The sequence below is a fragment of the Equus przewalskii genome, chromosome 5, assembly GCF_037783145.1.
Source record: "Equus przewalskii isolate Varuska chromosome 5, EquPr2, whole genome shotgun sequence".
NCBI lineage: Eukaryota > Metazoa > Chordata > Mammalia > Perissodactyla > Equidae > Equus > Equus przewalskii.
Genome location: NC_091835.1, coordinates 86,068,439 through 86,093,045, shown reverse-complemented (window position 1 = coordinate 86,093,045; position 24,607 = coordinate 86,068,439). Strand labels below are relative to the sequence as shown.

The window sequence follows — 24,607 nt, the reverse complement described above, 5'->3', positions numbered from 1 at the left end:
AGCACTTTTAGAATTTCGCAGAACAAGTGTCTGTGTCCTCTCAGGTGTTTGCTCGCTCCCCTCAGACGACCTGGGCGCACAGTCGAGGGCAGGAGGGCTCTCGGCACGTGCACGAACTCTCAGGAGAAGCCTTCTCGACCTGTACCTCTGGGGCAGGAGCACGTGCAAGCAGGCTTTGGTGAAAACACGCCGATGCATTTCCGTGTACTGTGTTGAAGACGGAAGGTGCAGATTTAGGGAGTCAATTAGAACGGAATTATAGAAAATTTCTTTGGTGCGAAAACCGCAATATAATTTTACACAATTCATCCATGCTTTGGCTTCCCTGTTGTTTGTGGGCCCAACGCTGTGCTCTTAACAATGTCTCCTAGAAATTGTAATAATAACACCTTTTAAGGAAATGGAAGCAATTTCAATTCTTTGCATGCTGGGAGTTCTTACTCAGCTACCATCATTACTCCCCGTCTCACGGCACGTGGGTGTCCCCCGCTCAGAGATGAAGGGGAGAATCATCGTCTTCCCAAGCCCTCAGTCCACGGACGTGGAATACGCGGACGTGGACCTTCCCTGAGGTTTTTGTGGGCGGCAAGATTAAACTAAATATTTTTGTATCACAGAATTCATATGAAGAGATAAACACTCATAAAGTACCGTGGTGAAAATTAAATGACGCAGTAAAGCATTTTCCAGTACTGTTCTTTTGAATCCTTATTTCCGTTATGTTACACGAACAAAGTTTTTTGCGATTAGCTTTTTTTTCCTTATTGCTCACGAGTATTCAGAGAAGAAATGCTGAGCTCCCGCGGATGGCCGCAAACAGCTCTCTAAAAACACTCGCGTGTATCTGAGTTTGTCACTGACCCGCATCTCCACTGCTGTCTCCTCAGCCCCCCTGGCTGTCCTCCAGCTTCGTGTCAAACACGCCAACGAGACTTCGCTGAGCGTCATGTGGCAGAGCCCCGCCGCGGAATGGGAGAAATACGTCATCTCACTAGCCGACAGAAACCTCTTACTCGTCCACAAGTCACTCCCCAAAGATGCCAAAGAATTCACTTTTACTGACCTGGTGCCTGGGCGAAAATACGTAGCTACAGTCACCACTATTAGTGGAGACTTAAAAAATTCATCTTCAACAAAGGGAAGAACAGGTAATAGGTTTTTTAATAAATTTTAGGCTTTAAAAGTATCCTGTCTGCTAAATTGTTCAACATTCAACTGACAAATGTTCGTTAAGTGCCTGTGATGTCCTGGGCGTTGTTTTATGGATCCTTTCTATTGTTTGTTTTCTATTTGACTAATTTCAGCTCTTGTCTTTCCTAGTACCGTTTTTTCACTTTGTTTGGGTTTATTTTGCTAAAAATTGAAACAGAACAGAGAACAGCCTTTCCAAGGAGTTTTGCTGCAAAGGAGAGCAGAGTAATAGGGCAGCATCTGAAAGAGGACGTATGTTGGAAAGGAGGATTGTTATTTGTGTGTGTGTGAGGAAGATTGTCCCTGAGCGCATATCTGTGGCCATCTTCCTCTGTGTTGTATGTGGGACGCCTACCACAGCATGGCCTGATGAGCAATGTGTAGGTCCATACTCAGGATCCGAACCCACGAAACCCGGGCTGCCCAGTGGAGTGCAAGAACCTAACTGCTGCACCACTGGGCTGGCCCCACGGAGGATTATTTTTTAAGGATAGAAGAAATACTGACCTGTTTTGTGTTGGTGGAAATATTCTGGAAGAGGGAGGAGTGGTGGTCATGTAAAGAGAGAGGGGAGAGCTGCTTCAGTCATTCTGTGAGTAGGCAGAGGCCTTGGGACCTAGAAAAGGGGAAGGAGTTGTCCTTCGAAGGGCGTGTCAGTGGTTTACCTCCAGGGCGGGCTAGAAGCAGAGAGGACACAGGTGCAGATGCCAGTAGACAGATGGGTGCAGTGTGGCCAGTTATCTGTCAATAGCTCATTTTCTCAGGGAAATAGAAAGCAAGGTCATCATCAGAGACTCCCCTTTCCAATTTATATATTATTGTTGCCCTGTATTTTATTTCTCTCTCCTTTTTTTTTTTTTTGAGGAAGATTAGCCCTGAGCTGACATCTGCTGCCAGTCCTACTCTTTTTGCTGAGGAAGACTGGCCCTGAGCTAACATCCATGCCCATCTTCCTCCACTTAATATGTGGGACGCCTGCCACAGCATGGTTTGCAAAGTGGTGCCATGTCCTGACCCGGGATCTGAACCAATGAACCCTGGGCCGCCGAAGCAGAACGTGCACACTTAACTGCTGTGCCATTGGGCCGGCCCCCTGTCTCCTTTTTTAATTCCACAAAAAATATAATTATTGTTTATGCAGCCAATGTATCTTTTGGATTGATCCACCAATTTACCACTTTTCTTCTCACCTTTCCTTCCTGTATCTCAGAGGTTCCATCTGGGATGACTTTCCTTCATCCTGGAGAACATTCTTCACATTTCTTTACTGAGAGTTTTTATTTGTTTATTTAAACTTTTTTGAGAGGAAGATTGGCTCTGAGCTAACATCTATTGCCGTATTCCTCTAAGCGGATGCCACCACAGTGTGACTTCATGAGTGGTACTAGGTCCACATCCAGGATCTGAATCTGTGAACCTGGGCTGCTGAAGCGAAGCCCATGAATTTAACCGCTATGCCACCAGGCTGGCCTCTACTGAGAGTTTTTAGGGAAAAACTCTCTACACATTTGTTTTTCTGGGTATGTCTTTATTTAGCTCTCAGTCTTGAAAGATATTTTCCCTGGGTTACAATTCTATGTTGAAAGTTATTTTCTCTCAGCACATTGAAGATTTTTTTTTTTTTTTGGGTGAGGAAGCTTAGCCCTGAGCTAACATCTATTGCCAATCTGCTTCTTTTTTCTTTTCCCTTTCTCCCCAAAGCCCCAGTGCATAGTGGTATGTTCTAGTTGTAAATCCTTCTACTTCCTCTCTGTGGGACGCCGCCTCAGCGCGGCCTGACGAGCGGTGCTAGGTCCGAGCCTGTCTGTCACTTGCTTTAGTCTCTGAGAATTCCTTACATTCTTGACAACTCATTCATGCATTTACGTTTTCATGTTTTATCCAACACCTGTAGTTGTGTTGACTGGGGGGCCTTTATGGCATGTAGCCTGCCATACTGCCAGGAATGGCAATCCAAGGCATCGTTTAGACTAAGGTCGTTTTCATCATTGCAGCACTCAGACTGCAGGGTCATATGGTAAGAATACGCTTAACTTTGCAGAAACTCCCAAACTGTTCTCCAAAGCGGTTGCAGATTTTACTTTTGCGTCAGCAACATGTGAAATTTCCAGTTCCTCTTATCCCCAGCAGCTCTTGGTATTATCAGTTTTTTTCTTAATTTTGGCCATTCTAATGAGTGTGTAGTGGTGTCTCATGTGGTTTTAATTTGCCTTTCCCCAGTGACTAATGGTGTTGAGCATCTTGTCATATGCTTATTTACGATCCATTTATCTTCTCTGGGGAAGAAGATATTTTCAAATATTTTGCCCTTTATTTGGGGGGGAGGTGAAGAAGGTTGGCCCTGAGCTGACATCTGCTGCTAGTCTTCCTCCTTTTGCTTGAGGAGGATTGTGCTCACGTCTGTGCCCATCTTCCTCTGTTTTGTATGTGGACTGCTGCCACAGCATGGCGTGATGAGCAGTGCAGGTCCCTGCCCAGGATCTGAACTTGTGAACCCCAGGCCACCGAAGCAGAGCGTGCAAACTTAACCACTATGCCACTGGGCCGGCCGCTTGCCCATTTTTTAACAGAATTGTTTGTTTCTTATCATTGAATTTTGAGAATTCTTTATTCTAAATATGTCTTTTGTCAGAAATGTGTGTTGAAATGTTTTCTCCAAGTCTGTGGCTTGTCTTGTCATTAATTTATTAGTGTATCTTGAAGAAAATGTTTTTAATTTTGATATCAATTTGTCATTTTTTTCTGTCATGCATCATGCTTTTGGTGTCCTATCTAAGCAATCTTTGCCTAACACAAGGTCACAAAGATTTTCTCCTAGAAATGTTGTAGTGTTAGGTTTTAAATTTAGGTGTAGAATCCATTTTGAGCTCATTTTTATATATGTGTGAGATAGGAGTCAAGATTTACTTCTTTACTTATGGACATTTAATACTTTCAGCCCTATTTGTTGAAAACACTATCCTTTCTCCACCGAATTGCCCGTGCGTCCCTGTAAAACATGAGTTGCCTGGATCTGTGCCGGCCTGTTTCTAGACTCTGAGCTCTGTTCCTCCCATCTGTGGTCTGTCTTCGCCAGGATCACACTGTCTGCATCACTGTAGCTTTCTAGTAAGTCCTGAAATTAGATGATGTTCGTCCTCCAAGTTTTTCTTCTTTTTTGAAATTGTTTTGGCGTATGAATTCCTTTGCTTTCCATATGAAATTTAGAATTAGAATTGAATCTTCTGACCCAAGCATAGTAATATCTTTAATAAATATGTTTGTATCTTAATCTGAAAGTCAGTGAATTCCGAGAAGCGTTGTGCCAAGGTCCCAGTTGCTTTGATCATCCTGATTCAGGGAAGAGGCACAGACAAGGTGTGTGCTGATCAAGTGCCAGCTTCAAGAGCTGTGGAAACGATTCGTTCACAGGTAGTCAGAAGTCACAGTGGCTGCTGACCAGGAAGAGGGCGCAGGCTCGCGGGCCAGACCGGGCTGGCTTCAGGCCCCAGGTGGACTGGTTGTTGGCACCGGGACACAGGCTAGCTTACTCACTCCTTGTGATCTTCAGTTTCCTCCTCAGGAAAGGGAATAGGAAAATGAACCTTATAGAGTTTTCAATGAGTATCAAATAACGTAATCTCTATAAAGCATAGAGCCCATAATTGGCACACAGTAGGCACTCAGTAGTTCTTATTAATTATTGTTATATAATATAACATATTATTGCAACATTTTCATGTATAATAATAATAGCCCTCTCCAGAACATGCCAGCAAAGAATTAGCCCGTGTTCTAGACTGCAGCCTATCATCGGGTTGAAGGGATTTCCCAGTTCCACCCATAAGGACCATGGCTCAGGCGGGTCCTGTGGCTTTGAGTTCTCACAGGGTGTGGATGGATAAAGTCACGTTAAGTAAGCAGTCTTCAAAAGTAGCAGCCTTTCATCATGTAAAATTTAAAATCAAAACTACTTAATAGGCGTGCATCATCTCATCCTTGGATTTAAAATAATTTTGATTTCCCATATAAGCAGCTTTGTCAGAAGGGCAGAGTCTCTGTAGGGGAGTAGTTCTTCCTGATGCACAGGAAATAGACCCGAGAGTCTATAGTAAAAAAAAAAAATACGTATATATATATATAGCATTTTCAATCCTGTCTCTTTTTTTTTTTTTTTTTTTTGCTGAGGAAGATTTGCCCTGAGCTAACACCTGTTGCCAATCTTCCTTTTTTTGTGTGTGAGCCACTGCCACAGCATGACCACTGACTGATGAGTGGTGTGGTTCTATGCCTGGGAACCACACCTAGGCTGCCAAAGCAGAGTGTGCTCAACTTAACTACTGGGCCACCGGGGCTGGCCCAAGACTGTCTCCATTTTTTACTAATTTCTGTTATGCTTCCTCAGGGTGAATAAGTGTCATCCGTCTTTTCTTCTCTCTGCCCCCTGTGTTTCAGTGCCTGCCCAAGTGACCAGTTTGCATGTGGCCAACCAAGGGACCACCAGCAGCCTCTTTACTAACTGGACCCGGGCACCGGGGGACATAGAGTTCTACCAGGTCCTGCTGATCCACGAAAATGTGGTCATCAAAAACGAGAGCGTCTCCGGGGAGACGAGCAGATACAGCTTCCACTCCCTCAAGTCCGGCGGCCTCTACTCCGTGGTGGTGACGACAGTGAGCGGAGGCGTCTCGTCCCGGCAGGTGGTGGAGGAGGGCAGGACAGGTAGGGGGCTGCCTGGACCTGCAGCCTGAGCACGCGGAGCCCCCGAGCGTATCCTGGGGTTTGGGAACACCCTCCACACAGACCTGCGTTCCTTCCTTCCTGAGGGCCGCGTTTCCGTGCCATCCAGGTTGCACGCGCTGCTCTGCTCTCCCAGGAGTGCCAGTCAGAGGGTGGGCGAGCGCCAGGGAGACCTCTGTGGGATGTGATGGCAGCCGACGCGTAGGCTTGTCCCTCATTCAGCTGATTTCCTCTGAAGTGTCTGTGTCGGTTGAAGAAAACAGCTAATGAGATTTAAAAAATAGTATCTCCCCTTCTCTTTCATATTCTTGGTTTCAAGACATAGAAAGGAGACGCTCTCCGACTTCTGTGGTCAAAGTTGTGTCGGTAAAATTCCTAGATCGCATGTATTTTCATAAGCAGCACTAGACAAGTGCAGGATGCTATACGCCACGTAAATGATGTTCCTGGACCCTGAGGGGCCCGCAGTCACACAGGTCAGGGTGCTGAGTAGACAGATACCTGCCGTCTGTTCACGTGTGTCCGACGGAGGTGCCGCCCCAAGAAGGGAGGTAATTTCCTACACGACCCAAAGAAAGATAGAAACACAGGGTAGAATCCACCTTCTAGTTTCCTAGAAAGAAACTAAGTAAATCCAACAGAAACTTTGGTAACCGTTGTGACCTTAGTCAGCTCGGTGGCTTTGCTTGCTTAGTTCTATGTGATTCTCACAAGTAGGATTTCCGGCTCCTCCTGGGTCTCTGGTGCTCAGACTCTGAGTGTCGGCTGCAGGAATTACAAATAGATCCTCTTCCAAAATCATGAATCTCATCTACTTACTGAGCCCGCAGGACGTTAACTTCATTAACGCTCTCAGAGGAGCACCCAGGTCACTGTGAGGACGTGTCGCAGTCTCGGTGGAAGCCCGCTGACGCATGCCCTTTCTGTCGTGCTGTGGCGGCTGACACTGTCGCGCATGTCGTCCTCCTGATCCTTCCTTCCTTCCCTCTTAGTGGTTCGTGGCACCTCCCACCGGTGTAGCGTTATTGGGGTGGAGGACTGGAAAGCTTAGTTTGAGAATCACGAAGCTTAGATTCTGGTCCTGTCTCCGCCATTAACTTATTTCTCTGTCTCGGTCTCTGATCCATCCGCGGGAATCACCCCAACACTGGGTGTGAGAGTGGGGAAGGAGAAATATCAAGGAGGTGGGGGGGAGTTGAGAGGGACCTCACAGGCGCTCCCCAGCCAGGTGCAGTTGGATCAGGCAGGTTACGCTGGCTGACTGCTGCTCGCCCCGCTGTGCAGTGCGGGGGTCCAGACCGGACAGCTCTGTTGGTTGGTTTTTCTCCAAGCGGTGATGCGGGGTCCGGGCTCCTGCTGGCTGTGGTTCTTCCCTCCTCTCAGTCTGCGGAGGTCTCCCCATCTCTCCAGAGAACGGAGGTTTGGGGAGGGGAGTTTACCAGCCCGGAGGTAAACACTCCACACTCTAGTGTTGGGAACACAGTCGTACAGCCACACGTAACCACAGGAGAGGCTGAGAAACAGTGGAGCTGTGTGTCCAAGAGGAGAAGGAAATGGTTTGGTGAGCAACGAGCCAGACTCTGCCACTCAGGCTGGTTCCCATTTCAGACACCATAGGGCTGTCCAGCTTCTTGGGATAGAATGAAATAGCTTGGTGTCTGATATCACTTGAAATAAGTGGACTTGCAATTATTTTTATACCTAATTTTAATGTAACAGAGGTATCAGTGTTTGACTCAGATTATATAACAGAGGCATACAAAAAGAGAGAAGAAATTCTTTGAAGAATGATCATAAAGTTTTGAGGAAAGGGCAGAATATGAATTAATACAAGCATGAGTTATTTTATTCAAACACATTAAGAGTTCACTGGCATTATCATTAGAAGGGAGAAAAATGGGGGCTGGCCCCGTGGCCGAGCGGTTAAGTTCGCGCGCTCCGCTGCAGGCGGCCCAGTGTTTCGTTAGTTCGAATCCTGGGCGCGGACATGGCACTGCTCATCAGACCACGCTGAGGCAGCGTCCCACATGCCACAACTAGAAGAACCCACAACGAAGAATACACAACTATGTACCGGGGGGCTTTGGGGAGAAAAAGGAAAAAATAAAATCTTTAAAAAAAAAAAAAAAATCTTAAAAAAAAAAAAAAAAAAAAAAGGGAGAAAAATGGGGTACGACCAGAGAAACACAGTAACTAAGATTTTGAAAGACACCAGATTAGTAAATTTTGTAGTTGATTGTAAAAAGTTCAATGGCTAAAGCTTGATAATCATTACCATCTACCCAGGTTGCTGAAATATTGGTCAATACTGAAATAATTTTGAGAAGTTTTCTCATTCTCTTATATTTCCAGAATTGAAACATGTAAGTAAACTCCCAGCCCATATAAGGTGACAAAATAGTTAAAATTAAAGATATCATATATGCACAACAAATCTAATTCTAACCTGAGAAAATGCTCATTCTGAAGGAAAACAAACAAATTTTATATCTATTTTTTCTTAAACATGAATTTATATTGTTGGTATAACTTTTGATAATTGTATCTTTTCTAATAAAATGTTAGTAGTTGCAAATATTTCTAGCAGTTTTGAAAAACAAGCCTAGTTCTTTTGAGATTAGATGGAGAGAAGAAGGAAGAAGAAAAACATCGATACATAAATATTATGGCTAAAAGTTCAACTTTACATCTAGGAAATGTCCGTAGACATGGAACAACATTAGCAGGATTGTTCAATAAGGTGCTGTTTATAATTTTTGGTGATGGATAAGTGCTTGTAAGTGAGAAGAAGACTCTGGGGCTTAGGTTACAAAGTCAGAGTATAATAGGTTAGAAAGATTCCCAGGGTCGTCGAGCCAAATCTCATTCATTGTATGTGATGTGCTGATACTGACAATTATATGAAAATATTTAGCTGAAGTTAATCAACTAATGATGGAAACAGTGGTGCCGTTCACCTGTCCTGTAGGATTTTACTCTGATGTCACTGCTGGAAGCACTATTTACTGCGCACTTATGTCTGTTACATGGTGCAGCTGTTACTCAAATCCACAATGATGAATTTGCAGACTATCCTTCCAGCCAAGGAGCTCCTTGCAGGCATCCTCATCTTTTCTGCTTTGTACACTCGGCAAATAGCAGGTTCTCAGCAAATGTTTGTGGCACCCCAGGTGAAATAAGCAAATGATCATGGCCGACGTCACAAAGCCCATTATCACGGCAGCTCTTGCTGCCCACAGTGGGTCGTTTCCAGACTCGTTGCTTCCAGGATAGGCGTTTAGGGTCATTTCTTGCCACTAGAGGGCAGGAAATGCTTTGCAAAGAGAAAACACAACCCCTCTGGTCGTGGTAGTTGTCAGACTCCCCGGGAACGAATAACTTCACCCCCAGACGGTGGCATCGTCCCCCCCCTTAGAAAAGCCGTCGCGCTCTTCGCCTGTCCCCTGAGCAGTCTTTGCCTTATGGATGAGTTTGGCTCCAGCCGATTCCTTTGGAAGGTGTAGCGTTCATTCCCTTTCCCTCAGAGGGAACCTCCCGACACAGTCACATAAAACGCCCCCACCTAAAACACTTTTCAAACAGCAGTGCCATAAAAATGCAGCCGCGGCGGCCTTGTGTCTGTGAGGCACCCACGAGGCCTCCTGCATTTTTATCTTGGTGGCTGCTGATGTGAGAGCACTCGGCTTCGGAGCTAAGGGGGGCCCCCGCACTCCCTCCACCTCCCGGCCATCCTGAGTCCTCACTGTCTTTGCTGACGCGGTGGACGACCGAACTTGCGATGGAGCTTTTCCTCTTAACTTCCCCCTTTTTAAACCGCAGTCCCTTCCACGGTGAGCGGAGTGACGGTGAACAACTCGGGCCGTAACGACTACCTTGGCGTGTCCTGGCTGCCGGCCGCCGGAGACGTGGACAACTACGTGGTGAGGCTCTCCCATGGTGGCAGCGTGGTCCAGTCGCTCGTCATTGCCAAGTCCGTCAGCGAATGCTCCTTCAGCTCCCTCACGCCCGGCCGCCTCTACAACGTGACAGTGACCACGAGGAGCGGCCAGTACGAGAGTCACTCCTTCAGCCAAGAGCGGACAGGTGAGGCCACGGGAGGGACAGCTCCGTACCGACGGCTGCCACGTGGCATGGGCTCCGTAGATCTGCAGCGACTCTGTGACCACGGGGTTAGCGCCGCGGAGATCACAGCACTGTTGCAGAGTCTTCATATCTTACCCAGAAACTCCTTATGGGAGCAGTCACCTTTAGAGGGAGATAAACACCCTGTTCGTTGCTGGAATTCAGTGTATTCAAACATGTAACAATGTTTCCATCTTGGGAATACTTTGCGTTGCTAGACCCCGGTTTTACATGTATCACTAACTTAATCCTTCAAACTCTCCACTGAGGAGGTGGTTATTGTTCCCATGTTACAGAGCAGGACACCGAGGTCCAGGGAGGTGAAGTAACTTGTTAAACAGCCAGTGCGTCTCAGATCCTGGGTTTAAACCCCATTCTAGGTGACTCCAGAGCCTACAAATTCTGTGTCCTGATCCTTCTGCAACCTCTGTGGGTCAAGACCACCGTTCACCCTTCGCCATACAAGGGGAAGGGTGAACAGTTGTAGTTCTGGGACCGGGGAGCCAAATCTTAGCAAAGGCGATGAATGCCAGGTCTTCCACGTGCTGGAAAGAACTGAATTCAGCCAGCTACCGTTTTCCCCAGTGCTGACGCTTGCTGGGGTTTACGTCTGAGAGCTCTGCTTCAAGTTGACGTTAATATTTAGTCAAACCTTTCCTGCTGAGTTATGGGTTATTTGCCTTTTAAAATGTCAGTTTTTCCATGAGGATCTGGGACAGTTGACGTCGTCCTATCACCCAGCACAGTGTCTGGCTAGGAGGCACCCAATAAATGTTTGATGGGTGAGAGAATCATCAGAAATCGCCTTGGTCAGGGTTTTCACCTGGTGCTCCACGCCAGACTTTAGGAATGTAGTGATGCCCGAAATTTTCCTTGAAGTTGCTGAGGATGGAGAAGGTGTGTGTGCATCTCCTTGAGGAGAGAGCACATGGCTTTCATCAGATCCTCACAGTTTCTGTGACCTCAGAAAGGTTAAGAAGCCCTGATTTACGTCGTTACCACATGCTGGTGTTGAAAGTGTCTGTAGAACGGTCTAAACCCGCAGACGTCCCAGAGAGAAACTGTGGCTGCCCTCGGGCCACACGGCTGACCGGCTGACCTGTCTCTGCTACATGATGCAGTCCCTGAAAGCTCTAGTCAGGGATGGACTGAGGTGTCGCCACCCCGAATGATCTGGGGTCTGATTATCCTGATAGTCACGATAATGACTTAGATCTGAACAGCAGATTTCCATTCACAGAGCAGCCTTACGTCAGAGTCTCAGGTGATCAACTTGGAGGCTAAAAATTGCCAGAAGCTAAAGGATATGTCACCCAACCACTAATCCCCGTTTCCCCTCGGCATCAGTTCATGAATGTCTCCTGTCCGCGTGGCCTTCATACTGCACGGTCTTTTGCTAAGATAGTTTTTAATGCAAGAAAACGGGTCCTCTAGTTAGAGCGGCCTGTGGCTCTTCACCAGCATGAACTGGATTTGGTGCCGGGTGATGGAGGCAAACCATCGCCCGACGGCTCTGTTCACTGGAGAGTCGAGTCCGGGGCGTTGTCTTGTTCATTTGGGCCGACGGTCTCACTGCCTTTCTCCTTTCCTGAGGTTCTTGTTCTCTTTTGGGGTGAAACTAACCTGCACACGTGAGCCAGCACAGGGTAACGGTGCAGCTGGAGGTGTGAGAAGCATGGTGGAAAATGCAGCTGAGATGCCAAAATACTGGCTTTTCTGGGCCACTTCACACTTTGGGGGAAAGTAGAAGAGAAGACTTGGACACAGGCTCTGTCCAACTGATTGATCGATTCGTCAGTTGATTGAGAGAAAAACCATGGGTACACAGAATTGTGTGTTTGTATCATAACTGGAGGGAACTTCAGGTGCACAAAATTGGATTGATCATATTCTTGGTTCAGGAAACCATGCATCAATTGCCACTTTTATTTATTTTTTAGGCTTTTAATTTAACTTAGGCATTTAATTAATAATTTTTAGTAATTTAATATATACACAAGAAAACTACCCAAAATGAAAGCTAGGAGTTGGCAATAATCTATCAAATCACATGGTTCCCACGTCACTAATCCATCCCAAGGTAACCATCATCTCGACTCCTGTTTTCAACTCTCTCTTGCTTCATCTTGCAGGGGTTTTTTAAATTTTCTTTTGAAGAAGATTAGCCCTGAGCTAACATCTGCCAGCAATCCTCCTCTTTTTGCTGAGGAACTGGCCTTGAGCTAACATCCGTGCCCATCTTCCTCTGCTTTATATGTGGGACGCCTGCCGCAGCACGGCTTGACAAGCGGTGTGTAGGTCTGCATCCCGGACCTGAGCCAGCAAACCCCCAGGTGCCGACATGCAGCGTGCGAACTTAACCACTGCACTTCCAGACCAGCTGCCGTCTTGCAGTTTTATTATTTCTGTAGTCCTAAAATTATGGATTTTTACATTTTTAGTTGTTTTAACATTATAAAAAAAGCTTATTTTATGTAGTGTGTAATCTTTAGGACTTAGTTTTTCACTTAATATTCATTCGTATTTTGTGGGGTTTTTTTTTTAAAGATTTTCTTTTTTCTTTTTTCTTTCCAAAGCCCCCCAGTACATAGTTGTGTATTCTTAGTTGTAGGTCCTTCTAGCTGTGGCATGTGGGATGCTGCCTCAGCATGTCCTGATGAGCGGTACCATGTCCGCGCCCAGGATTCCAACTAGCAAAACACTGGGCCGCCGCAGTGGAGCGCGAACGTAACCACTCGGCCACTGGGCCGGCCCCCATATTTTGTGTTTTGATGTTAAAGGCAAGAAGTCTATATTTTTGTTTTTTGAGTTAAGAAGAAATTACCTATGACTGCTGTGTAATATTTCACTGTGTATATGTACCAGTTCATTCACACAATCTCCTCTGAGTGGGCATCCCCTCTCACACTTGGTTTTATCAGGTTTTTAAATTTTGCCAATCAAATGAATATAAAATGGAGTTTTGCTGGAGTCTTGACTTGCATTTCCTTCATCGCCAATGACGTTGGACCCCTCTTGATGTGGTTGTTCCATGTTTGCTCTCTTCCATTTTCTTTGGATTGTTTATACTTTCCTTGGTAACTTTGTATCACATCTTGAGTTCCCAAGGTTTGTTGAAATTATTAACATTGTTGCCATCATTCGTGTTAATCATGTTATCATGTTTAATGTTCCATCCTGTTCATGACATTTTGTGTAGGCAAACAAAGGATTAGAATTAACTCATGAGGTTCTGTTAAAAGATCCATTTAATCACTCAAAGTCGTGTAACAATCTTTCTCCTCCAGAAATTTGTGGTCTAAAGATCTAAGATTTTGCTTTTAAATGCACACAGTAAAAATCTGCTCACTTTCCTTTATCGTTCTGGATGTCATCTGTGCACAGGTGCTCACTCAGAACCACTAAGTCTTTGGCTGTTCTCTGTTCTCCTTCTCAGTGCCTGACAAGGTCCAGGGAGTCAGCGTTAGCAACTCAGCCAGGAGCGACTACATAAAGGTGTCCTGGGTGCACGCCGCTGGGGACTTTGATCACTATGAAGTCACCATTAAGAACAAAAACAACTTCATTCAAACCAAGAGCATCCCCAAGTCTGAAAATGAGTGTGTATTTGTTAAACTAGTCCCTGGACGGCTGTACAGTGTCACCGTTAGTACAAGAAGTGGACAGTATGAGGCCAGTGAGCAGGGCACTGGGAGAACAAGTAAGTGGAAAGATGCAAAACCTGGCGGTTGGTTGGGACTCTGACGTCACCAAAGTAAATCATTTATCCGAGCCTTGAATCTTCTGATCAGCAAATTGCATTCCCGGCGAGCCTCACTTGGAGCCAGCTTCGTGGCCTGCAGGACAGAATGTTGGCTGATGATAAAGAAAGCCTAGTTGGGGAGCACGAAGCCCAATGTCCCATTTTTCTTCCCTGTTCCCCTGCGTTGTGGCATTTACAGTTCTAGACTTGTCGTATCTTATGATTGAGGTCATAACTCATTTTATAATTATATTCTACCAACACGTAGTGTAAAAGATTTATGGCAGGGGAAAAATCACAAGTTTAATGGTTGCTTCCATTCTTCTTGTTTAATTATGCATGAAGCAGTTCAAGTGGTTTATTTGGGAAGGGAGATGTCGACCGGGTCCTTGAATGTGTCTCATAAATTACCGTGTGGGTACACTGCTCAGTCTCTCTCCTCAGAGTCTTCTCGTGTCCCTCCCTAGTCCCAGAGCCGGTGCAGGACCTCACCCTGCGGAACCGGAGCACTGAGGACCTCCAGGTGACTTGGTCACGAGCTGACGGGGACGTCGACCAGTATGAGATCCAGCTGCTCTTCAACGACATGAAAGTGTTTCCTCCTTTTCACCTCGTAAATACCGCAACTGCGTATCGGTTCACCGCCCTGACCCCAGGCCGCCAGTATAAAATTCTTGTCTTGACCATCAGTGGAGACGTTCAGCGCTCAGCCTTTATCGAGGCCCGCACGGGTAATTTGAAGCACGGCTCTTACACCTGCCTGGGTGCAGCGGTGCAGTCAGCGAGCTGGGGGCCAGGCGTTCCGACTCCTTGGGGATTTGGGGGGTAGAAGGGGTGGCAGGAAGGGAGAAGGTCATCTTGATAGTGACAACCATGTTTTCCAATGCATTATTCCATGCATTAACAAAAGCGAAGTATGATGGAGGGGAAGAAAACAGAAGCTTTCTGAGAAATGGCATTGAGTTGATGTGACCGGCTGGTGCCTGTAAGGCACGAGATTAAGTACAAATAACTCTGCTGGCTGGTGTTCCTTCTCTGGGACTGTCTTAGGAGTGTTGCTAAAATAGTTTACATTTACTGACAGTTGACCATGAACCAGGCCCGCAGCACAGTGCTTTACGTGTACATTTTGTGCAATCTTACATGTATATATGTGTATAGGTGTATGTCATATATGTGGGATATATGTTCACATACGTGTATCTCCTCACAGCTCTCTGGGCTGGTTCCTATTATCATCGTGACCATTTTTCTGATGAGGAAACTGAAACTACAGAGGTTAAGTAATCCACCTATAGCCCCAAAGCCAGCAAATGAGAAAACCCCCAGGCACGGACCGCAGCAACCCAGTGAGCCCCTCGCTGTATCCTTTGTTTCCACCCCGGCCTTGGTGTCTCTCTAGACTTCCCCCCGACCAACCAGTTCAGGCAGAAAAGTCAGAGAAAACTGGTAAATTGATACCACTTTTTTGTATGTATTCTTTCAATAGATGTCAAAACACAGGGAGCACAAAAAAAGCTTTGGTGGAAAATTTCCACATTCATTCTCTAATTGATGGTTTTTAAATTTGTTTTCTTTTTTAGTTCCTAGTGCTGTCAAAAATATCCACGTTTCTCCCAACGGGGCCACAGACAGCCTGACAGTGAACTGGACTCCTGGCGGGGGCGACGTCGACTCCTACACTGTGTCGGCATTCCGGCAGGATCGGAAGGTGGAGTCCCAGACGGTCCCCAAGCACGTCTCTGAGCACACGTTCGACAGGCTGGAGGCAGGGCAGCAGTACCACGTCGTGGTGGCCTCGGTCAGCGGGTCCCTGAGGAACCAGGTGGACGTGCTCGGGCGGACAGGTGAGCATCCGCCTGGAGAAGGGCCACATGGTTCCCCACGTGGGCTTAGCTCTCCACGGAGTGAAAATACCCAGGTTCAAAACCACCTAACTTTGTGCCGTTCAACGTGGTTTCAAGAGCCTTTCTCATATTTTCTCTTTGCATTTTTCTTTCTTAATAGAGATTTTCAAAACAAATGAAAGGTAATCAGACACTAAATCATTTGAATAGATTTTTATACTTGCTAAAGGGTATAAACATCTTAATTTTAACAAGGAGACTTCTTTTGTGCATTTTTCAAAATTTCACCCCTTTCTCAAAATTCTTTTTTTAAGAAAATTATGAACCTGTGCCATATACTTTACCTGTGATAGCTAAATAACAAGCAACAAATGAATTAATAATGAATCTGTTTATTTATATGAATGTCACTATTAATAAATTACTTTTAACAAACATGAGCTATAAGCACCTGCTACTACCTGCTAGGCATTTAGAATTGTCTCTAGTCACACTACAGGGGAGAGGTCATTCTCTCCATCTTGCAGACCAGGAAAGAAAGGCTTCTGTGGTTGAGTTGGAGGAGCTCTCAGTGGGTTCTTGGCCTGCAGTGATGGAACCTGCCTGTCTTCTGTCCCGCAGTCCCGGCGTCTGTCCAGGGAGTGACCGCAGACAACGCATATAGCAGCCACTCCTTGATAGTGAGTTGGCAGAAAGCTGTCGGTGTGGCAGAAAGATACGACATCCTGCTTCTCACGGAACATGGCACCCTTCTGAGCAACACGTCCGAGCCAGCCGCCGCGAAGCAGCACAGATTCGAAGACCTAACGCCAGGGAAGAAATACAAGATACAGATCCTGACGGTCAGCGGGGGCCTCTTCAGCCAGGGGGCCCAGACTGAAGGCCGCACAGGTAACTCGCACAGCTGTGGGGGCGCGAGTCCCTGCGGGTCTGCTCTCCGCAGAACAGAGGGCGGAGCGGCCCAGGGTTGGAGGCACGGTTCCTGGCACAGTAGGGGCTCATGTGCCTCTTTCGCGTCAGCTCCCTCAGCCCACCACACTCTCCTCCAGAGTTTCCATCCACACCGGCTGTGCTGTCTTCCTCTGGCTGCTGTAGTAAATTACCACTAGCTTTGCATCTTGAAACAACACGGGTTTGTTATCTTACACTTCCGGAGGTCAGAATCTGAAACAGGTCCCCCGGGGCTAAAGTGAGGTGTGGGGAGACAGCAGGCTGCGTTTCTTCAGGGGAGAATCTCTTTCTTGCCCTTTTCAGCCTCTGCAGGCCACTCACACTCCTTGGCTCATGGCCCCCTTCCCTCAGTGGTGTCGCTCCTGCCTCTGTGTCCGTCATAGTGTCGCCTTCTCTGCTCTTCTGCATCCGTCTTCCATCTTTCAAAGACTCTTGTGATCACACTGGACACCACCCGGATAATCCAGGAAGACCTCCCATCCCCAGAGCCCTAACTTAATCACATCTACAAAGTCCCTTTTGCCACATAAGGTGCCGTCCACAGGACCCAGGGAGTGGGACATGGACGTCTTTGGGGGCCACTATTCAGACAGCTCTGGTCTGGTTGATTACTTCTTTATCAAGTGCCTGGTCTGAAAGGGGATGGGACATAAGGATGGATTGGGCTTCTCCAGACAGACGCATGGACAGTAGGGTGCAGTCACTGTGACAAGGGCTGTGTGTAAGAGCAGTGTCCACAGAATGGGGGCATGGAGGGAGCAGAAGGGGGAAGTCTTCAGAGAAGTGACGTCAGTGCTGTCACCAGGGAGGAAGCAGTGTTCCCTGTGGAGAGAAGGCGGAAGGACGCCTGAGCAGGCAGACCGTTCTGTGTGCAGACAGGGCCGTGTGCAAAGGAGCACAGAGAAGGCGTGGGTGCTGGAGTGCGCACGGCATCATGGAGGGAGGCTGGGAAGGCAGATTGGGGCCAGACGAGAGGGAGCCTGGTGCCTTCCTCAGGAGTGTATTTCTCATCTTGGAAGCAGTGAGGGGCCAAGAAAAGTTTTTCGGCCAGACAGTGAATGTTTTCTAGTAAAAACACCTTTAAAAAGATAAGTCAGATGGGAACAGGGAAACGATGGGTGGAGAAGAGAGCAGAGGGGGAGACCTGTTTGTCCATTCATTCATATCGAGCATCTACCGTCTAAAGGCTGGACACAGAGTGAGCCAAACAAACCCTGGCGGGGAGGAAGCTTGTGTTCCAGTAGGAGAGCAAGACCATAAAGGAAATAAACACATAAAAGAGGAAGCAGGTTAGATGGCAACAAACACCAAAGAGAAAAGATGGCGGGGCGGCGGGGCAGCAGCACGTCCTCAGAGGTTCTGTTGAGAAGTGACACCTGAGTTGACGTCTGAGAAGTGAGAAGGAGCGAGGTGCAGGTATTTGGGAAGACTGTGCCCAGGCGGAGCTCACAGACCCTGCGGCAGGGGTGTGCCGGCCTGCGGGAGGAGGAGCGCAGAGGCCGTCTTGCTGAGGCAGTGAGAACAGGACAGAGGGATGAGGTCGCAGAGGGGACTGGGCCGCAGGACAGGAAGGGTGGGGCGGGAAGCTGGACCAGCGCAGGCCTGAGAAGGAGCAGTAGATGCCATCAGGACCCGTCTCCAGCTCAGACGAGGTGACACTTGGTGGCCGAGGGGAGCACAGAAGGAAGAACAGAAGATTCCAGAGTTTCTCCCTGGGGAGTCGGTAGAGATGACGATGCCAGCCCTTGAGACGAGGGAAGCAGGAGGGGGCGTGCCAAGGGAGGTGCTGAGATGGGGTTCTGTGCTGAGTCCCAGACGTCCTCATGACCTGCAGAGGGAGGTTAACAGCAGTTGAAAATATGGGCCTGAGCTCGGAAAAGCGGCCTAGGGGTGATGATTTGGACAAAAATTCTAGTTAAATCCGTGCCTTAGTCTGTTCAGGCTGCTATAGCAAAAATACCATAAACTGGGGCGCTGACACACAAATGTTTATTTCTCACAGTCCTGGAGGCTGGACGCGCAAGACCAAGGAGCCAGGAGATTCTGCGTCTTCTGGTTCATGGAGGGCACCTTCTGCTGTGCCCTCACGGGGGGAAGATGCCTCTCTGGGGCCTCCTTTTAGAGCATTAACCCCGTTCTCGAGACCTCCGCCCTCACGACCAATATCTCTGCCTCCTGATGCTGTCGTTGGGCGTTAGGTCTCAACACACAGGTGGGGGACACGGACATTCAGAGCATAGAATGTGCAGCATGAACGAGACTGTGGATGGCTCAGTAATGCCACAGAATATGAAGGGGACAGAGGACGGAGCCATGGGAAACACCAACTTTAAGGGGCTGGCATGAGGAGAGGGAGAAAGCGAGGAGAAGGGGTTTGGGTTGGAGGGAGGAGAACCCACAGGCAGCTGTTCCACTGCCTCCTACGACCCCGTGGAATCGGGCAGCGCCTGGGCCGGCAGTGTGGGAGAGGCCGTTCTGGTGGCACGTGGCCACCAAGCCAACAGGAAGCACTGAAGGGGTTGCAAAATCCTAATGGAAACCCTTCTTTTTTTTATTATTATTGTTATTTTTTTTTGAGGAAGATTAGCCCTGAGCTAACATCTGCCACCAATCCTCCTCTTTTTGCTGAGGAAGACTGGCCCTGAGCTAACATCTGTGCCCATCTTCCTCTACTTTATATGTGGGATGCCTACAACACCATGGCTTTGCCAAGCAGCACCATGTCCACACCCGGGATCCGAACGTTCGTGTGAACTTAACCACTGCGCCACTGGGCCGGCCCTGGAAACCTTTCTTTCTTTTTTTTTTTTTTTTAATTTTATTTTTTCCTTTTTCCTCCCCAAAGCCCCCCAGTACATAGTTGTATATTCTTCGTTGTGGGTCCTTCTAGTTGTGGCATGCGGGACGCCGCCCCAGCGTGGTTCGATGAGCAGTGCCATGTCCACGCCCAGGATTCGAACCAACGAAACCCTGGGCCTCCTGCAGCAGAGCTCACGCACCCAACCACTGGGCCACAGGGCCAGCCCCTGGAAACCTTTCTTTCTAACGCTTTGGGTTTTCCTCTGCTTTCCCCTATCCCTGACTCTAACTTCCTCTTGCTGTCTGCTTTTCCCCTTCCTTCCCACTGCCGTTGCTCCGACGGCCATTTCTTAGCTCTCGGATGGCACTCAGAGGCAGTTTTTTGAGCTCTGATCTGGCCCTTTCTGTTAGAACATTTAGTCACACAGGTGAACATTTGTTCTGTACCCAAAAGATGTCTGTGGAGATAATTTCCCATTACTGGGTTTTCTTTTTGTTCTCTTATGGTTTTGTCTTGTAAAACTAACAGTTTCAGCATCAGTAATTCACAAAATTCAGATTTCTTTGCTTTGGGGTCTCCGTGACATCAGTACGTTTTAACGGCAGTGCCCACTGTGTTTTGAGTGGCCGCTTGAGTGTGTCCATCCCGCGTCGGTCCTGGGCTACGTCAGGGATGTGCCAAAACAGTCTCTCTCTTGCTTCTCAATGTTTCCTCCAGTCCCGGCAGCCGTCACCAACCTGAGGATCACGGAGAACTCGACCAGACACCTGTCCTTCCACTGGACCGCCTCGGCCGGGGAGCTCGGCGGGTACAACATCTTTCTGTACAACCCGGATCGGACTCTTCAGGACAGGGCTCAGGTCGACCCGCACATCCAGACCTTCTCCTTCCAGAACTTGCTGCCAGGTCGAATGTACAAGATGGTCATCGTCACTCACAGTGGGGAGCTGTCGAACGAGTCTTTCATACTGGGGAGAACAGGTGAGGCCTGGACCCGAGCGGGAAATTGCTGCAGTGTTCACTTGCTTTTCCATCATGCGTCCTTCGTTCCCCATCCTACCCGGGGTCCCGCTGTCTGTGAGCTCTGACCCTCAGGCTTTCTGGCCCTGAATCAGACCTTGCGTACTTCTCAGAATGGTTCTGCGCTGGCATCTGCTCTGTGCCCTCCGCTTGTTGACCTCAGAGGGTTGGGTGTAAGATGGACCTGGCCCTCTGCTTGCCGGCCAGCCGCTGCAGGACGGGCAGCCCGCCGGGCTCAACATCTCATTTTCCTATGCGTTTTTTTTTTTTTTCATGTGAGTAGTTTTGAGAGCTCCTCTGTGCCGGGAACCAGGCTGCCTGCTGGACCGTGACAGTGACCATGGCAGACAAGGCCCCTGACCTCAGCACAGAGGGGAGGAGCTGGGACCCAGATTCTCCAGGGGATGCTTTGGGAACGCCTTAAATTCTGTGAAGGAAACAAACAGTGTGTGGGGACCAAGAGTGACTTGGCAGGACAAGAGACTCCTTTAGACAGAGAAGGGCTTTCGGTGGAGGCCTGAAGGTGAGGGGGCCACTGAGGAGCACATTCCAGGCCCCCAACAGGAGTTCTCAGTTTGAAGGGAATGAAACAGAGCAGCCTAGAAGCCTCAACTGTGAACAGACTCAGTTTCCCGTCCCCGGGGCAGTCTGCCCTCTGCACATCTTTCCTTAGCTGCCCAGTAATGTGTAAAGTGCCCCAGCCAGGGACAACAGTCTTCACTCTCCAAAGAGTACTGGAGCTCAGTACCCAGGGGCCAGGTGCCAGTGCGGCCCGTGTACAGACTGGTAGAAGTGACTGCTGACCCTCCTTCCCTGGCAAGGGCCCACCATGTAGACTTCGGTGAGAGAGCTCAGGAGAGAACTGAGATCTCGAAAGAGGGAGAGGAAGTGGGGATGCTCAGAGAGGGACCTGATGGGGGGTGGCCGCCAGTGGGATGGGCCAGACGGAGGGGCTGGAGCCGTTAAGAGAATTTCAGGGCCTTTTCTGAGCTAAGTTATGGACCATTCGGCCAGCTTTGGTTGATCGTTTCTGAAGATCTAGTTTTGTGCATTTATGGGTGCACGTGTGGGGAGCATATAGAATGACCGGCCATTGCATTCAGTTTTATTTTGATTTGTACCCCATCTCTAGACCACACCCCCTGAACTTAGGTGACCTGAGATGCAGGCGAGAGCTGACTCTGCACAGGGACCAGTCACCCACAGGCCCCCTATAGCTTGTGTGTTCACCTGGGGCCAAAATGCCTTCGTTTCTAAGTGTCTTGTTTCCAGTAATGGTTTCCCCTCTGCTTTAGTCCCGGCCTCTGTGAGTAACCTCAGGGGATCCAATCGGAACATGACGGACAGCCTCTGGTTCAGCTGGAGCCCAGCCTCGGGGGACCTCGACTTTTACGAGCTGATTCTCTACAACCCCAACGGCACGAAGAAGGAAAACAGAAGGGACAGGGACCTGACAGAGTGGCGTTTTCACGGCCTCGTCCCTGGAAGGAAGTACACGCTGTGTGTGGTCACTCACAGCGGGGACCTCAGCAACAAGGTGACAGGGGAGAGCAGAACAGGTAGGAAGCCAGGGGCCCACCGACAAGTGTTGATGGGAAGCAGCTTCCGAAGGCAGGTCCTAACTACAGTGTTGATGAGAAATAAAATTGGTGGTGGTGCGCCACGTGCTGGCCCTGGACTTGGGAGGGCGCTGTGTATAGTGGGTAAAGCAGACAGACTTTGGTCAGAAAGATCTGGGTCCTTATCCTACCTCTGCCACTCACCTTCTGAAGCTGGGCAGATCGTTGAGCATCTGTAAGCCTCGTGTGTAGATGGGGTAATCATACACGTCACTGTTGTGTGGCTGTGAGCCCTCGCATCCCAAAGTCTGATGGGATCAATCCTTTGCACACTTGTAACCTATTTAGACATACTCATGCTCCACAGCAGCCTGGTGAGGAAACTCTGGTTGTGAAAATGAAAGAAAATGTACATAAAACACTTGAGGGCAGTGCCTTGCACACTGTTAACAGTGTAAACGGAAGCTCCTATTGCTATATTATCACAGTGTCTCCTCTTAGAAAGCACATTCAAGTGTGTGTGGTGGCGTCAGCTGCCTCATGTGCCTCTGCTGTGGCGCGTGAGTGACCGCGCGACCCTTCACTTTCTCCTGCACGCAGCCCCGAGTCCTCCCAGTCTTATGTCGTTTGCTGACGTTGCAAACACGTCCTTGGCCATCACCTGGAAGGGGCCGCCAGAGTGGACGGACTACGATGACTTTGAGCTGCAGTGGCTCCCCAGAGACGCCATCACGGTCTTCAACCCCTACAGCAACAGGAAGTCGGAGGGACGCCTCGTGTACGGTCTTCGTCCAGGGCGAGCCTATCAGTTCAGCGTCAGGACTGTGAGCGGGGATTCCTGGAAAGCCTACAGCAGACCGATTTCGGGATCCGTGAGGACAAGTAGGACGTGTTTTCTTCTCTTGGTTGTCAAATGGGGTGAGGAGGAAGTATGTGTTGCAACGTCTTGTTCCCGTGGCACTCGATTTATATCCACATTTTTGTGTGGATTGGTTAGGATTGAATTCAGGCAGGAGTCTATACAGATTTGTTCATTCGTTCAACGCTAAAAACCATGGGCGATAAAGAAATGATGTCTGCCCTGGTGGAGCTTACAGCCGAGTGGGAGGTGCTGTGGTTGAAAAGGCAGTTACGTTGTGGGTGTGTAAAGGAAGGCTTCGGCACTCTAGAAACGTGTGTTAGGGCATCTGACCCAAAACAAGGGAGCTTCCTGGAAGAAACACATGAATTGAAACCTAAGGAAAGAGCAAGATTCCCCAGGTGGAGATGGGGAAGGAAGTCGAGAATATTCCAGGGAGAGAGAATAGAATGTTCCGAGACCGGGCAGGAGAGACAGACAGAGAGGAGTTCAGGTGGCCGGAGCCTAAAAGGGGCGGATTAGGAGGATCAGGTCGCGAACTGTCTGTGAGCCGTGGTCACGACTTTGAACTTTCTCCTCCATCAACTGGAGCCACTGAAGGATGCTCGGCCGAGATGTCACAGTCAGATGTGCACTGTAGAGAGTCACTCTGGGGGAGACTAGAAGGGGCAACTAGAAGCAGAGGGTCCATTGGGACACATTGCTGTGAATCCTAGAGATGAAAATCTTTCAGCAAGGAAACAGGCATCAGTTTCTTCCCAGAGGCATCTGGGGATAGAGATGACACACCTCAAAGGAACAGAGGTTTTCACACAGGAACCTCAATCTAAATATTCATTTTTCAATAATACCCAGGAAATGTGGCTTCTAGGATCAGACCAGATAGTTATTGGTTGTTGATAAAATCTGTAGCTGAGGGGCTGGCCCGGTGGCGCAGCGGTTAAGTTCTGACATCCGCTTCGGCGGTCTGGTGTTCGCTGGTTCGGATCCCAGGTGTGGACATGGCACCGCTTGGCAAGCCATGCTGGTAGGCATCCCACATATAAAGTAGAGGAAGATGGGCATGGATGTTAGCTCAGGGCCAGTCTTCCTCAGCAAAAAGAGGAGGATTGGTGGCAGATGTTAGCTCAGGGCTGATCTTCCTCAAAAAAAAAAATAGATGTAGCTGAAAATTAGAAATTTAAGCAAACGGTTATTTTGCTTGTTCCACAAACATTAATGTTGTGACAGCTGTAACGTGTCCTCTGTGTCTTATCCAAAGAGCAGTTTGGGAGCAGATGGTTGTGTGTCCCGAGGAACACGTGTCCAGCGAGCTTAGGGTGGGCTTTCCGTGGCTGACTGTGGCTGCGTAGTCTCAGGGCTCAGTGTGAGAGCTGGGAGGCGGCCGGGCTGGTCAGGGCGCATCTGGAGTACTGTGCTCAGTCCTGGATGCTAGGGCTGGAGAGCGGCGGGTACCGCCTGGGCACGGCAGGAGGAGAGCCGCCAGCGTGCGGAGGGCCCGGATGCCGCGTTTTGAGAGGAACGGCTGATGGAACTTTGAGGGTTGTATTAGCCAGGATTGGGTTTGGCTGTGGGTCACAGGAAACCCAAAATATCAGAGGATTGAACAGAGTAGAAGTTTGTATTTTCATGTAAAATCGGCCCAGCGCTCGCTGCGTTCTCACAGCTGCGCTCCCGCTGTGGTGAACAGCTCGCAGGTCTCCTCATCCGCCTCCTGGTTCCTACCAGCCCCACCCTTGGGGCCTGGGGTCGTGGGTTGTGGTTTTCTCTGCCTGAAATGCCCCCTTCCCAGGATCT

At 48.7% G+C, this 24,607-nt stretch overlaps 1 protein-coding gene across 8 annotated transcripts in view; it reads left to right on the top strand.

The window, feature by feature from the left end:
• PTPRB (protein tyrosine phosphatase receptor type B) overlaps nt 1-24,607 on the top strand; it is a 106,038-nt gene that overhangs the window by 44,636 nt on the left and 36,795 nt on the right. For all 8 annotated transcript variants that reach the window (XR_011540564.1, XR_011540563.1, XR_011540566.1 and 5 more), the window contains 10 exons: nt 888-1,148; nt 5,626-5,892; nt 9,730-9,993; nt 13,469-13,732; nt 14,242-14,505; nt 15,358-15,621; nt 16,243-16,512; nt 20,090-20,353; nt 21,688-21,951; nt 22,552-22,833. Coding sequence is in view for 4 of the 8 variants with exons in the window: in XM_070622062.1 (XP_070478163.1) it covers nt 888-1,148; nt 5,626-5,892; nt 9,730-9,993; nt 13,469-13,732; nt 14,242-14,505; nt 15,358-15,621; nt 16,243-16,512; nt 20,090-20,353; nt 21,688-21,951; nt 22,552-22,833 (2,664 nt within the window). In the remaining 4 variants the exon portion in view is untranslated. The remainder of the gene's footprint in view (nt 1-887; nt 1,149-5,625; nt 5,893-9,729; nt 9,994-13,468; nt 13,733-14,241; nt 14,506-15,357; nt 15,622-16,242; nt 16,513-20,089; nt 20,354-21,687; nt 21,952-22,551; nt 22,834-24,607) is intronic.